The following is a 15,965-nucleotide window of genomic DNA, read 5'->3' on the forward strand; positions in this document are numbered from 1 at the left end:
CTGGGTAGCAGATTGTGTTGCAGGCAGCAAAAATGGAGGAAAAATAATGAAAGTCTACTAAGTCACAGTTCTGCTGACGTAAAAATTCCTGCAGCGGATTCTAGCCTATTATGCTTAAAGCAATGCACTCCACACAAACAGCATACATTCCCATGTCACCACCCCACCTCTGAAACTTATGTGAAACCTGGAAGAAATGGGAGACTTCTGTATTATGAAGTTCAACAAGTTTATTGAAATTTCGTCAGGTATAGCAATATAAGAAGTCTCCTGATGACGTATACTTTCCACAAGTTGATCCCAACTAGACTGCCAAACTGTTGAAAGCTCACACAGAAATATTTAAAACATTATACTTGGGGAGAAAGGATTACCCACTGAAAGAATGAGAGAACTTTTTCTTTCCTTAAGCAAGATCCCAAGCAGGGAGATGTGCGTACTGCAGACCACAGTGCAGTATGGGCATTCTAGTGGATACAAGCTCGCTCTCACAGTTGATAAAGTAGAAAAGCAACAAGTGAAGCTGCACTAGGCTTCCCAGAGAGATTGTAAACTTTGCATTTACTTGTTGCAGGACTATCTATCTGAACAACAATCTCATACTTGCTAAGAGATTATATTCTTGAATCACATAAAAGTGGATCAAGATGATGTTACTGGCATACATTGTGTAAGGAACTAAATAAGGTTCTTAAGACTTTCATCTGGGTTAACAAGCATGACTGCAGATAAAGTATTATTTAAATGAACTCTGGGAATCAAATAACTTGACTATTCTTAAATCTAATGTCTGTTTTTAATTGCTGATTTTAGAATATGCCCCATAAAATCCTTGTGTTCTTGAAAGCATAGCTTTACTCTGTCCAAATGATAGGACCTGAGAGATTTGCATACATTCCTTACTAGTTTGATAAATCCATCATAAATTTCTCCTTGCACTAAACTGATGTGAGTTGGTTAAGCAATTACACATATAGGGGTACAGGAAGAAATTTTTATGATTCTGCCCAAGTGTAGGCACTAAAATGAATGTTTTAAGAAGCGTATGAGTTCCAAAGTGATGTCCAGAAAGGATCATTATGACTGACCCTTCTTCCTGTGCCACACAGGCTTTGCTCTGACTGCTAAAGACTATGACTTGTGTAAGTAAAGCACATTTAAAAACTCAAGTTCAATTTTATTTTTTTTTTTGCAGTGATGCAGCATGAGTATCACATAAAATAAATCAAAACTAAGTAAAATAAAATTTTGACGTCTACTCTTTAGTGACTTCTATGACACGGTACTTTTAACAATGAACCAACAAGGTATTAGGTGAGGTTATTGCTGACGTCACCTGGCAAAAAGATTTAAAACAAAGTTTTTATCTTCAACTCTCAATTGTGCAGCTGGCAATTTGGAAAGAAGTTACCTATCATGATACCATATTTTTTGTCCCATATTGGTTTGGTCCCTCTTTTTGAGGGGAACACAGAAGGGGAAAAGTAAAAGGATATATCAGAAGTAGCTATAACTCAGCAGACCTCGTTCCAACTGTCTGGCAGGTTGTGACCAAAGTTTCCGTATGATGCAAATTTCATCAAGGAGGAGTGCTAAATAGAGACATGCTGATGTATCCTATACTGAAGCTGCTGCTGTATAAAGTCAGGAATTTTATGCTTAATTGGATAGAACAGTAACATTTTTTCTGCTGCTTATAAAAATAAACTCAATCAAATCACTCAGCATCTTTACAAAAATAAAAGAGTTGAAAATGCATTTTTCTTTTGATCAAATTATTATTTTCATTAGTTGGTTATACTGTAAGCATGCCTAAAGCACACATTTTCTTCTCTACTAATAAGTAGTGTACCTTTTCTCCTGTGTCACCCTTCGGTCCATTTTCTCCAGCATCACCCTATAATTAAAATACATATTATATTTTAATGCGTTTATGTAAACACATGGCATGCAGAGAAGAGTCAGTATTCCGACATAATTAGCAAGATAATTTTATTAATAAGATAGTTAATCTCTGTATGACACAGTTAGGAAGCATGGTTTATATAGCTGTTTTGTCTTATACGGTCTTCACTATAACTGTAATCCCTTTCACAGGCCCTCAAAAACCCCCACAAACTATCAGATAACTACCTGTCAGTATAGTCTACAGACTTCTCCAGTTCACTGTCGTTTAGCAAGGAAGGAATAATTTCGTGATGATTCAGCATTTTAAATTACCAGTACATATGTTTTTTTCCAACACAGACATTCGCATAAATGCATCTAATCAAATTCAGGTAACAGTTACACAACTCCAATACTTTTTATTAGGATTCTCAAGTAATTTATGGCATATACTCTCTGAGTCTGAAGTCCTTCATGAACGGTTCACAAACTACAAAAACTTCACTGAATGCCACTCCTCCAAGGAGCCACCAAAATGATTGTTATATCTACATAAATTCTATACATTGTTTATTGTTAAAAAAGTGATGTTCAGATAACACTTTTTCGTGGCTGGGTAGACACTTTCTACTTTAAAAACAACTTTGTAAAGAAACACTTTAAAAGATTTATCTATAAAAAGACCCAATTTCCATTTTTAGTCACATAGCCATGTAAATTGTCCAGACCACACCAAAAAGTCTTCTTTATATATGAAACTATAGGCCAAAAATTTCTGTGGGACGTCAGGTTCATGTAAAGTGTAAGAAATATTTAAAATGCCAACAATACTGATAACTGTTGAGTCTAAGTATGCTAAAAAACATTCTAGCAGGTCTTAGTCAGATAACTGGTAGTAGTACTCAAATAACAATATTTATTCAGTATCTGTCATATTGCTCTGAGAACCTTGAAGTAAAATTCCATTCAGAGGACTTATAACAGAGACCATTTTGTATATCACAGTCACTAACACAATGGGAACTAGCTAACAATCTAGCAGCACTTAATTAAAGGGCTGGATGAAACATGGAAACACAAAACAGTAACTGTTAGGAATGTCATCCCAACTTCATTCAACATGATAAAGCATACTGAGGGCATTTATAATTACATTTTTTAGGAAAAAGGATGATTATATATCATGATTTTAAGTAACAGAAAATCAGTATATGTTAAAATTTATAGTTATTCCTCTTGTATCTGAAAACAAACAAAGGATTAGTGAATTTTTCATCAAATATAATTTTAACCAAAGTAATGATTTAATGAAAAGAGATTCCCAGTTACATACTTCTACATGTGGGGTATATACTTTCAAGAATTCCCTGGATTATTTTTATGATGTGCTTTTCAAAATGTGAAATGAATTGCCTTTGCAAAGCATGCTTCCAGCTGCTATTACATGGATTTACACAGATCTGGAAGTGAAATTCAACTGCAGCTGCAAAGACATGGGTAAACATTTCTCAAGAGCAAATTGCACCTGAATATAAGCAACTTACTTTTTAAAAACACGTCTCAGCGTACTCGCAGAAGACAAGGCTGTGTACAGATTCCTATTCAAAACAAGGCTTATGCCATTTCTCAAACTGCCCTTGTACAGATGCAGAAGCTTGACTCTCACTCAGTGTGTACTCTCACACAGATGCTCCTACTGGCCACTCTCCCTGGATGAGCAGAACGACACCCATGTTTTGCAGCACGGAGCTTGTCCCACCCCCTCATCTTGTCTTGGCATAACTGTGAATGTCAGAGAAGTAACTCCTCGCTAACTCATTGCAAGTCAGAGCACTGTTAGTGTACCATTTGTGCTGCTGGTACCTCTCCAGACACTCTATAGCCTAAGATCATCAGGGCAGATTCCCTCGCTTTTTCTTAAACTGATCCAAGCAAGAATGGAGGGCTTCACTTTTAGTATGTGGAGAACTGGTTACCCATAATCATTTAGAGTCTGTGCAGTTATCACTCTGTTACCTAATTGTTTTACTCTGCACAGGTGACAGAGCATTGAAACCAAGTTATGAGAAATGTGTGGATCTCTCATTTACTCCAACAGGCTGATCTTTTTCTGAGACTAATCATAGTTAGGATTAGTTGCACAGTTGCTCAACTGTGCAGCCTTTAACACATGACCACTGCTCTCTGTGACTAATCCCACTGCAGTAATCTCAGATCAGTAACTTCCATTAGTAGGTATTATTTGACACTCGTAAAGGCTGCACAATGCCACTCAAGTTTTAGGTAGTAGCTGTATTTATTTCTTTTAAAACTACAAATCAGTGCATTGGCAATTCTCCAAGCAGTTCTCCAAAACAGAACCACCACAAAGGAAGTGAAACAGGTCTCACCTTTTCTCCTCGTTCTCCAGGGTCACCCTGATGAAAACAATTGGAGCAAAGAAGTCGTAAGTTACTAACACAAGCAAAAATCAAAGTGTTAGTATTACTATCATTAATAATACTAACTGAATCATTAGTATGTCAGTTACTAACAATTATGTCACTACTGATGACATTGTCTCAGATGATAAAATCCAACAAGAAAATCTTCAATAAAGAATAAATGTGTAAATTTAATAGAACTCAACAGACAATATATCTTCAACATAATTTTAAAAGCTTAATGATTTGCATTTAAAGACTTTCCCCCTAGATTAAACCCTGACAAACAGGCATATGTCTTTGTGAAGTGGCCTGCCAGGACCTAGGTGACTCCTACATTTGGTTCTCCTTATTTTGGGAATGAACAAAGGAAAAATCCAAAGGCTGAATGTGAGGGGAAAGTCTCATAATTCTGTTAATGGCTTAGAAGGCTCCTCAGGAGAGACAAAATGCCTTAAGTGCCTTGAACTAACTCATAACCAATTCAGAGCAAAGAGCCTTTGGTGCTCCTTACATTCTCTGTAACAAAAAGATGGCTGCTTATAGCCATCCATTATTTTTCAAAATTGTAACTTGCTTGAAAAACTGGTTCAATGGCAAATGCACTTTTGCACACCAGCCTGACCCTGACAACTCATCTCTGCATTTCTGGCTCAGAACTGCACTCTGGCTCATCTCTGCCCCTTCAGATGGCTGGCAGTTGCTAGGCAACTCAAAGACTACAGCTGTGAATACAAATTAAGCATCAACCGCCATAATTTGGCTTCTTCTGTATACAAAGTAAGAAAAGGTCATGCTCCCAAATGGGTTGTTTTCATTCCTGATGGACAAGCAGCCAGTCAGTAAACGTAAAGAGCCTGCCTTGCGTGTCTGTCAGCAGCAGCGTGATGCACAGAATCAGCTGAGGAGCACATGTGCACCAAAGACGCACGCTCGCAGCTGATGGGATTAGAATTTAGCATTACCCGTTCCAAGAGGCCTACAGATCCCATCATCTCGGATAAAGCGAGCTTTCTTTTAAACGAAGTTATCATAAGCTTTATGTTCTATTTGACTTGTTCAGTATTAAAACAGCAGAACAAATTATTTAACAGTAAAATAAGTGCAAAGAGACATTCTTATGTAATTATGCTCCTAATGAGGCGCTTTGCTAACTTCCATAATAGCAGGATCGGCCCTCAAGACTTAACCCTGATATTTGTCAAAGAATTGACCACAGTAATTCTTGAAAAGAAGCCTGAAACTCATTGTAAGGAGCATAAACAAAGCCTTTCTAAAAAGGTCCCCAAATTCCCAAACACTTGCAGGCATATTGCATTCACTTGGCAGTGGATGCATATGCGTCACTGCCACTGACTGGAATTATACATGCACAGCAGAAGAATATGCTTCTTTATGGTGAAATGTGTAAAGCCTCTTACAGCACTGATCACTGGAGGGAGCAGATCATTAAAAGCCAGTCAGAATATAAACCCAAGTTGGAAAGCATGACTGTCATCTATACATGCACTCGCGTACTGTGTGCTTCTGTTTTTAATCCATTTTTAAAACCAACCTTAAGCCCTGCTGCTCCCTTCTCTCCTGCTATGCCAGGCAGACCAGGTTCACCCTAAAGGCAAAGAAAACAAAAGATGGGGTGAAGAAAGACATGATGAAGTATATTAACAGCATTTCCCCTACTGTCTCATGTTGGGTAAGTAATGATAAACAAAATTTAAAAAGACTCCGTGGATATGTACTCCACAGTTGGGCACTAAAATGCCTTATTTCATCAATTAGGGTGGATTAACTCTAATTAACTCCTGTATGGATAAGAAATAATTCTACTGAAGATAGCAGAAATACACAGATGTCAAACTAAACAGAAAACAGAACTGCGAGGGAGGTTGGAACTAGATGATCTTTAAGGACCCTTCCAAGCCAAACCATTCTATGATTCTATGATTCTGAAAAGCTGGCCAATTAACCTTAGGAGCACAGTCTTCCCAGCAAGACTGCCAATGCTTTCCTCTTCTCTACAACTTAGAAATACTACGAGAAAGGCTTATCTTAAATGATTTTGACATTTGTGCTTCTGGTCTCATACGGAAGGCCGAGATAATGAAGAAAAATGACAAGAGTTCATTCCAGAAATGGAAGAGTTTGGAAGAACAGACAGCTTTTGAATTTTTTAAATGTACCTTACTTGTCCATTTTTCATACTCTTATACTACTGGCTGAAAAGCAGATTTAAAAGATTTAAAAATTTTCAGCATTACATCAATATTCCAAATTTGGGGTATGTTTAATGGATAGTATATATATTCTTCCACAGTTCAAGGAGTCATAAATAATTTTCATAAGTCAATCAACAAATAAAAATTATTTACAAACTTCTTTTTCCCCTCAAATTTAAGAACAAAAAAACCAATCAAACAAACAAACAAGAAAGAATACGAAACAAACCCTTAAAGACATTTCCTAGTGTTTATTTCCCAGATTTATGGAAAAAACACAGTTATTATTTGTTTTAGGTAAAATGATAAAGCAATGGTTAAACTTTATTGTAAAAGAACCAGGGGTGATGGTTTATTATGTAAAACCTTCTGTGGAAGTATGTCTCAGCTTTACAAGAAATACCTATCATCTTCTTTGGTAACCCTCATGTACACAACTGCATTGCACTTCTGGGGCAGCAAAGCATGTTAAAATAACATCCAAAAAAAGATCTGAAAAAGCCTGCAACTACATTCTTCTATAAAGCCTTTGCTATACAAATGAATAAAAATGTGTAAAAGTTAAATACAATGGCTAACATAGTAATCAAATTAGATTATTGGCATGTCAGAAACTCAGAGGAAAATTTTCATACAGTATTCAAACTTGGTAGACATGATGAACCAACCCTCTACTCTAAAGCTAGAGAGGAGTTAAGATAAAGGCTTGTTCCAAATGCAACAACATGTATCTTCGAATCCTCCATAAAAGCCTTCCATTAAGAAAGGACTTTTCTCTTTTTTATTTCCACAGTCATATTTTAATCATAGATACATAAACTCCAATTCTCCATGAAAGCAGGGTCCATTCTATTTCTAAATTAGGTAACAGGATCATCAATTACTTTTTAAATTCATCAAGAGTTGGACTACTTCAAAACATAAAACAAAACCATCGAGGTTCTAGCAAAACTCTAGTGAGGTATTTTCCAAGCCAGAGAAAAAGTGTTAGGTACCATTAAACTCACAGGGAATTAAATAGCCATTTGAGTCGGCCCTTTTCCAAGGCTCCTTTGTACGACAGTAGCTCTAAGGCTGATATAGTAGCACAGGCATTTGCTATATTAGTGGTCAGGATTTAAAGCTGTTGGGAGATTAGGCATAAGTGTCCTAAAGGATTGACCTAATGGCACTTGAAGAAAACTGCCAGTTGACAAAATGAAGCAGAAGGGACCAATGAATATGCACTTGTTTCTCCTCATCCCCACACCCCAAACAAGTTTGTTTCTCTCCCCTTCATTTTAAAACAGCTGCTGTCGGCTGACACTTTCAGGGGCTTAAAACTCTAATCAAAGGGTTGAAGTCCCAAGCTTGCACTTTCCTCCCAGGTTTACATATCAGTGCTATGAATGCACAGAGCTACTGCTGTGACAAAAAGGAGACTGCAAAAATGGGACAAAAGAATTATATGATTTCCTCTGGAAAAAAGTGAAAACCTTAGGCTGTCACCCATAGTAAATCCCTATTCATACCAACAGTCTTATTACTGACCTATATGCGACTTTCCTATGGCCAGCACTACACTTCTGGCAATGAAAGTACTAGTCAGAGTGACAGCAGAAATTAGCTCTGGGAATGGGAAAGATTGAAGGCAAACCTAGAAGGACAGCACAGAAATGCCCTTGTGGCTTTATGCTTTTGAAGTGATTATCCTTCTGTTTCTAATGGCCAGAAGAACAGGGGCTAAAATAATTTTCTGTCATACCTACAATATTCCTTTCCCTATTTTAGAATCCTATTTTCTTGTCCATACAAGGAATCAGGGAGTAATAAGATGAAATAAAATGTATAGAGTGCACGTAAGCTACTCTATATCCTACCCCTGGTGAACATTCCCAGTGCACAGCAAAACAAGCTTTGTGCCAGGGAGCCTCCCTTTTTCACGCTGCATGTCCTGTAGGCATCACAGTCTGGCTTTATGTGCAGATATGTTAACAGGTCCATTAAAGCCTAACCAACCAACCAAAAAAACACCCACCACCACCCCCCAAACCAAACCCAAAAAGGAGCAAAGCCTTCACAGACCTCCCATTGGTTAGGAAGTTCCAAAAGTAGTTATGAAGCAAAACAGCAGCTAACATTTTGAAGGCGAGTAGATTGATAGATCTTCCCTTGCTATATACTAAAATACTGTGTTATTTTAGGAATATTGGTCCCAAAGGACAATTTTGATTCTTGGCATGAAAATAATAAACAATACTTCTGTTAGGAAGTATAGTTAATTACTTTCCTTCCATTTAGTTTATTTACTTATTTATTAATCAAAACATATATTAAAACTGGAGAGCAAAATACTCTATGAGTATGCTTCAGCGCCACAGGTTTGTCTTTTGGAGATGAACAAAAAGTATAGCTGTCCGTTAAAAGGCTGAAGACTGTTATATTGCTGTTCAAAGAATGATGCATGCAAGGGAAAACTAGATATTCAACGTCATCTGATGCAATAATTTCAATCAGACTGCTTTTCAACTTGGTAAAATGAAAGAAGCTATAAAACTAGATCCATATTTTTCACATTCACCAGGCCATGGTGTCTTTCCTGACTCATATTGCAGTCTCTCTTTAATAGCACTGACAGCAAAAGTGTTAGGCTGCAAAAACAATTGTCTTCTGCACATCACCTAGCTTTCAAATTGAGACAGCATATTTTTTTTTTTTTTTTCTTTCACAGAATCACAGAATGGTTGAGGTTGGAAGGCACCCCTGGAGATCATCTGGTCCAACTCTCCCTGCTCAAGCAGGGTCACCTAGAGCTGCATGCCCAGGACCACGTCCAGACAGCTTTTAAATATCTCCAAGGATGGAGCCTGTACAGCCTCCCTGGGCAACCTGTGCCAGTGCTCAGTCATGCTCACAGTAAAAAAAGTGTTTCCCGTTGTTCAGAAGGAACCTCCTGCATTTCAGTTTGTGCCCATTGCCTCTGGTCCTGCCACTGGGCACCACTGAAAAGCACTTGGCGCATCCTCTTTGCACCTTCCCTTCAGGTGTTTGACCACATTGATGGGATTCCCCCTGAACCTTCTCTTCTCTAGGCTGAACAGCCTCAGCTCTCTCAGCCTCTCCTCATAGGAGAGGTGCTCCGGTCCCTTAAACATCTTTGAGACCCTTTGTTGGACTCTCCAGTATGTCCATGTCTCTCTTGTACCGAGGAGCTCACAACTGAACACAGTACTCCAAGAGTGGCCTCACCTGTGTTTTTTCCCATTTAAAGAGCAACTTTGTCTTATAGCATTTCTGATTTTAGGTCATAGCTTGCCTTTCTGCAGTCATGAACTCCTGAGAAAACATCACTCAGAGACAGAGGGACTGGAATCACTAAAACGCAACACATTCTAAAACTTTCTAGTGCCTATGTTAAAACACAACCCATGATCCCAGTTAAAATTGTAATGAGGGCCACACTGCACCCTCACACAAGAAAAAGATGCAAGGCCCAGAGAAATTGTGCAAAGCCACCCTCAGAGTATCCCCTTGGAACTTTTCCCTGAAAGGGATGGACTGTGGGAAAGATGGTGTGGGGAGGTGTGAAATGTCTCAGTACTCAGTTTAAAGGAATTGTCACTAGCCCTTTCTGCCCTCCTCCTGCATTCTTATTCTCAGCTAGACTACACCACAGAAGCTGTGCCATGCAATGAACATCACGTGGGACAACCACGATATACCATAACAAAAATAAATTCTCCCTACTGGCATTGAGATGGGCTATGATTTCCACATACTGTCTCAGCAATGTGGGGCTTAACTGACACTGTGATTGACAGAGAAATAGTCTAGTGGGATGCTGTGGTGCTAGCACCACCTTTTCTGAATGTACTGTCTACCGAGGTTTTGCTGTACTTGTAAAAGCACTAACAAAACTACCGGATGCACAAATGTCATGCCCCAAACTGGTAAACCTGCAAATATGGCATCAGAAATACTCTTTAGGTAACAGTTAACTTCTGTTTCATAGAAAGTTGTTTTCTCTTGCCTTTGAGTAACTGGACCAACCCCAAAAGGATTCTGTTTTCTTGACATGACCCACTACACAAATAGACCATAAAATACTAGAAAATGCTAGAAAAGCTGCCTTTCCCCAAATTTCATGTAAAAACTATGTAGTACTAGAAGGTAATTCTCTAGCCTCTGGCATACTGCAAAAAAGGACACTGCCACTAGAAGCTTTGTAAGCACTTAAGTTCCCAGTTATTCACCACCAGCATCCAAATTTATTCAGATCCAGTTTGCTGAATTCACAAATGGTCTCTGAATGGTGGAAATAAAAATTTCCAGCAAATGTGCTATTGTTCTTTCACTTACCCCAAATCAAGCAGCTTAACTCAGCAGGAGAGTATAAATGTTCCAGTAATTTATTTGATGACCACTTACGCAGAAGAATGCTGCAGACACAGTCGGATTTTTTTGCTGTTGTTTATAACGCCACAGAGAAATTGCAGGGTACCCGTCAGTGGAATAATGACGGTGCATTTTCAAACAGATAACATTGCAATGTTGTGTTTGCTGTCAATAATGGGAAAGTCTTTAACATGTTACAGGAGCTAATCTGTGGATGGGGAGCTGCCATTAACACCAATTAAGTTCCACATGTTAACCCCAAATGCCCTGATGGGAGGACAGGCGCTTTGTTTCCTCAAAAGTAGCAGCACTCTAAACAAAGTAAGTTACTGTCACTACTGCAATGCATTAGAAAGGAGACTGTTCCATCAGCAAACTGCAATGTCAATGCATGACTGAGACTGGATGAGTTATGTAGAAGATCACCATTAGCTATTCAAAACCTTCTGATAATTTCCAGAACTGGCTTCAACAAAATGCTCTAGGACTCAGAAATGTTTGGGTTTTTCTTCCAATGCATATCAATTACCAGGGCAAACAAAATGCTAACATGCCAAGAATACACCTAACCAGCCATTCACTTCAGGAGTTTCAGGTAACTCAAAGAATAACCAGAAGGATGTTCCTTTGAACAGCATACCAGAACACCTTGCTTCAAGTCCTGGCACTCTCAAGCCTATATTAACTGTATAACTGTATTAACATTGATAGAATGTTTCTGTCTTTCCTATATTTGGGCAAAGAACATCCTTCAGCACCCCGCCCAATAAATAGATGTAGTAATTTCCTCAGATACTCTCACGGTAGTGGCAGTCTTAATGCTTACACTGAAGTGAATCTGAATTTGATGAGCACTCAAATATGTAGAGCACTGCTGGGGCTCTGCTGCTAATATGAGAAAAATCTGTCAATATGAACTCATAAAACATACTTCAGAACAGGTCTGAAAATGTATCACCCACTTGAGTCCATATCAAAGGAGTCAAGGCAGTTGAAAGCATGCTTCTCCTTACTGGAGTGCTCTGTGCCCTGGAGGCATGTACCTTCATATCCAGAATTAATCAGCTAAAAATAATGTGGCTGGAGGCCCCAGCTTTTCTTGTTTGTAACAGAAAAACAGCCTGGAGGCTGCTGTTCTGAAATAGGTTTGGTTTTGGTGAGATTCATAACTGCCTACACCAGCTGGTTGATATCCACTTCACCCTGAGAAGAAAGGCTGTCAGTATTGCTATATTTTTCAGTCACTAGAATGTAATCAATTTTAAGGATAAGGAAATACAAGAGGCCCCCAAACCTAATCCAGTCTAGTTTTACTCTGAAATACATAAATGAGGACAGAAGGGGAAAAAGTGGTTTCTCAGACATGTTACTGTGATTTCCATTTCAAACCAGCGTTGAATTACCTCCTTTCAACTTGCTTTTCACCCCCCTCAAAAGTAACTTAAAATTGTTTGTTTAAGGACTGGAAATCTCTCCTGGACCACTCACCAGCTGAAATTAAGTGGAAAGACTCTTCAACAAGACTCAGCTGGCCTGCAAATCTGTCTGAGAATTTGTGAACTACATTTAATGATGTTTCCTTCCTTCATACTTCTATATTTGAAAAAAAATGTTAATACACGCATACCCTTCCTCATTTCTCTAAAGAAATGTGATAATACTACTTTCAAAATGTGTCCCCTACATAGTACAGTACACACTGATGGGGAAAACATGTAAATCAGAGTAATAAGAAGCATGAAGAAAGCAATATGAAATGTGCACACCCAGACTAAGTCTACTGATAAGAAGGGAAACTCTTCTGAGGTTTATCAAATTGTTATTGTCAAACTACTGAAACAATGTGAAATGAAGGGAACGGTCCTGACCACGCATTCTGTTCTCAATACACCCTTACAAAAAAGAAACCCCAAAATACAAGTACTACGTAAGAAAAACCATTCCATGGAAGTATAGAGTGAGGGGGTTTATGCACTCCAGACAAACTCTTATTTAAAACAAAAAGACTTAGTTGCACAGACTCCAGAAAGGGGGTTCCTTCAGGCCAAATGCAATCCTTACTTAGGGAACCTGCCCTTTTCTCCTTGTGTTGTTGCTGCAGTCACTGGGAGTCCTTATCAAATCAGTACCACTTAACAAATATGAGAATATGTAGTCCATACTTGCATAGCTGAACTTTCTAAGAACCGCTTTGTGGCCATTTCAACATGATTATTGTAGGGATCTGCTAGCCCTAGATCACTGCAACCTCATATCTCCATGCAGGTATAATCCTTTTTCGTACTGTTTGAGTGCCTGAGGACCTCTTGCCAGGGATGGAGAAAGGGAAGGTTATCTCCCGTAGCATCTTACTAGGAAGCGACCTGCTACAGGTGGATTGCACAACAGTCTGCAAAGGAAAGGGAGCACTGAGAAAGACTCCTTGCTATCTCAGAAGGTTTCTGTCCATCCCAGGGACAACACTCTCTCTAGCTGCAAAGGTATTATTAGGCAGCTCCTTTCCAGTTACTGTTCTCAACAAGCTAAGCAGAGTGTGGCTGTAGTTTCCCAGATGCAGGAACAAACAAAGAATGTAAATGCCCTTGCAAGACTACCTGTAATGCTTCATTGCATTTGGCCTAAAAGAAAAAAATGTGTGAAGCTTTTATGGCAATGATTTTGCTGCTACTCTTAACACAAGAAAAATCTACAAGTTAGCAGTTCTGCAAAAACATGTGGGTCATGTAAAATTACACTTACTGTAATATCTAGTGATTGTCTAAGAGAAGTGGTTCATATGTTAAGGGATTAGAAAATTGTTCTAAGTGCACTCAGAATTTATGATCTCATTCCCAGACCTATTGGTCAGACTTGTCAATCGTCTCCCACAATCCACTATTTCAATTAAAGAAGAGGTGAAGGGAAAGGAAAAGGAAAATTACAGAGACACAAATAAGATGGAGATGACCTAACTCTGTATTATTCAATTGCTTAAGGAGGGAGTGAAGCTAATTCACTGCTGACATTCATCGGCTGAAAAATATTTCATTGTCCAGATGAGGAAAGCATTCATACACACACACTTAATTTTAAGCATGTGCTTAACACTCACTGCCTTTTAAACTAAGAAAAAATATTAACTTGGAACTTAGTGCACTGCACATGCTGCTGTTTGACAGAGCGAGCTCACTGATTAAAAGGCTAGCAAGACAGTAAGGCTTTTGTAAAGCCTTTTAACTACGTAACTTCTAAAAGGGGATGACTTGCATCACACATTCAAGTCGAGTTCAACTATTCTGCAAATCAAGATGAATCTGTATGAGTAAAGCCAGGAGTGCCAGCAGCCAGCTCATAGTACAGCCCAGCTCTTAAAATTACTGCTCTGGTCTTCATTCAACAATATCTTCTGTGTCACACTGCACTGAGAATCTGTTTTTTCATAGAAATTGGAAGAATGGACCGTTTGGTAGCAAAATATTAGCATGGGAGTCCTAGGCCGCACCACTGTACTTTCTAACTTTAAATAAATACTGCTTCAGTTTAACTTATTTCTGCCATTATTTCCAAGCTAGCAGAATTTGTTATCTATTTATTAAAAGAGATATCAATATTCAACTTCTCATCTGCTTAGTATTACATGAAAATAATATATTTTCTGCACATAAGGAAGTGCTTGCTAGTCAATATCAACCAATGATTGTGAAAACAAAAAAAAGAATGTGACCACATTTCATTTTTATTTGTATGGTTTTTGTCCTGGTATCTAGATTTTAGTTTAGTAGTTAATTTTTTCTTTTCTTAAAAGTCAAAAGTAAAATAGTCCAGCTACACTAAAAATATGCTGATGTCTTTATTAAAGTGGTAATAATTTAAGAATGTCTTCAAATTTTTAGATGTCATAAATATTGAAATAAATCAAATAAACATAAAACCATAAATTGAAAAAGCTAGGAGCTGGTTTTAAAGCACAACTTAAAGTTGATAAACAGCATTTAAAGATCTGTTTGCATTTTCCTTTAATCAAAGGCAATTGCATAAGTCCTTTCTTCCCCATGAAACATGACTGCAGGTAAGTCATGGGCCTCCAAAAAATAGACATACAACAACCTTGCCAATACAGCTTAAAAAAATTCCACATGTCCCAAAATGACACTTTAATCATCAGATAAGTTTTGCACATTTGACTTATTTCATCAACATCCATTTTTTTGTGCTCATCTGAGTGAAGATTTCTGGCTAGAGTTTGTGTGATGATGCTATTAAAAGTAAAGCTCTTGGATAAAATGTGAACCATCAGTTCTATTCTATTCAATGTGGTTTGCAACTTCATCCTGTCCAGTCTTCCTACATCTTCCTGCACATCCAAAGAAAATCATGCTACAAAGTGTGTCTTCACTGGCTTTTCACTCATACTTTGGTCACAAAAATTACTTGCATTATGTACAGCAACAGCATCTGTGTTGGCGAGTACTGTCTACCATTCATGTTGCAATTGAATGCAGCTATAAAATATGAAGGAAAAAATCTCAGGTCTTAATGCAAATTTGTTTCATAATATTTTCTCATAATTTCTTGTTTGTTATATATAGCTAATTTTAAATATTTTTTCTTTTGTTGTTCCACAGTAGTCATAATACTCTGAATATTTTAAAAATAGGTTCCTAGCATTATCACTAAAGTGAAATAACTGATTATTACATCATTTCTTATAACCACTGTCAAAACACAGGTCTAATACTGTATTTTATGCTATTAGAAACAATACATCTCTTTTGTTAGGAAAGAGGAATTAAATTAAATTATTTGAAACACTTTAGAGCTTTTATTCCTAGGGCTCTTGGGGAGGGAGGCAGAAGAAGGGATTCTATAACATGATCCTTATACACTACCATCTATTGCTGCTTAAACATGGTGAACAACCTGTATCATACATTTTCCTTTTGGTATTCCCTGCAAGTGCTTTTGACGTTCACTAAGAATGTTAGTGCTTGTTAGAACAGATGGATAATACTGTTTACAGTCAGGGAGGGATATTATTTAAACTTCACCACCCAGATTTGCCAACAAACCTTAGCAATGCTGTGAA

General features: G+C 37.9%; 1 protein-coding gene across 1 annotated transcript in view; it reads right to left on the reverse strand.

The window, feature by feature from the left end:
* Positions 1–15,965, reverse strand: part of COL25A1 (collagen, type XXV, alpha 1) — a 307,286-nt gene that overhangs the window by 45,063 nt on the left and 246,258 nt on the right. Inside the window, exons 13-15 of the mRNA XM_010561056.1 lie at positions 5,866–5,919; positions 4,278–4,304; positions 1,853–1,897 (exon numbers count right to left, since the gene is read on the reverse strand). Of these exons, the coding sequence (XP_010559358.1) occupies positions 1,853–1,897; positions 4,278–4,304; positions 5,866–5,919 (126 nt within the window). The remainder of the gene's footprint in view (positions 1–1,852; positions 1,898–4,277; positions 4,305–5,865; positions 5,920–15,965) is intronic.

This window comes from Haliaeetus leucocephalus, unplaced genomic scaffold, assembly GCF_000737465.1.
Source record: "Haliaeetus leucocephalus isolate CR32 unplaced genomic scaffold, Haliaeetus_leucocephalus-4.0 Scaffold140, whole genome shotgun sequence".
NCBI classification, from domain to species: Eukaryota; Metazoa; Chordata; class Aves; order Accipitriformes; family Accipitridae; genus Haliaeetus; species Haliaeetus leucocephalus.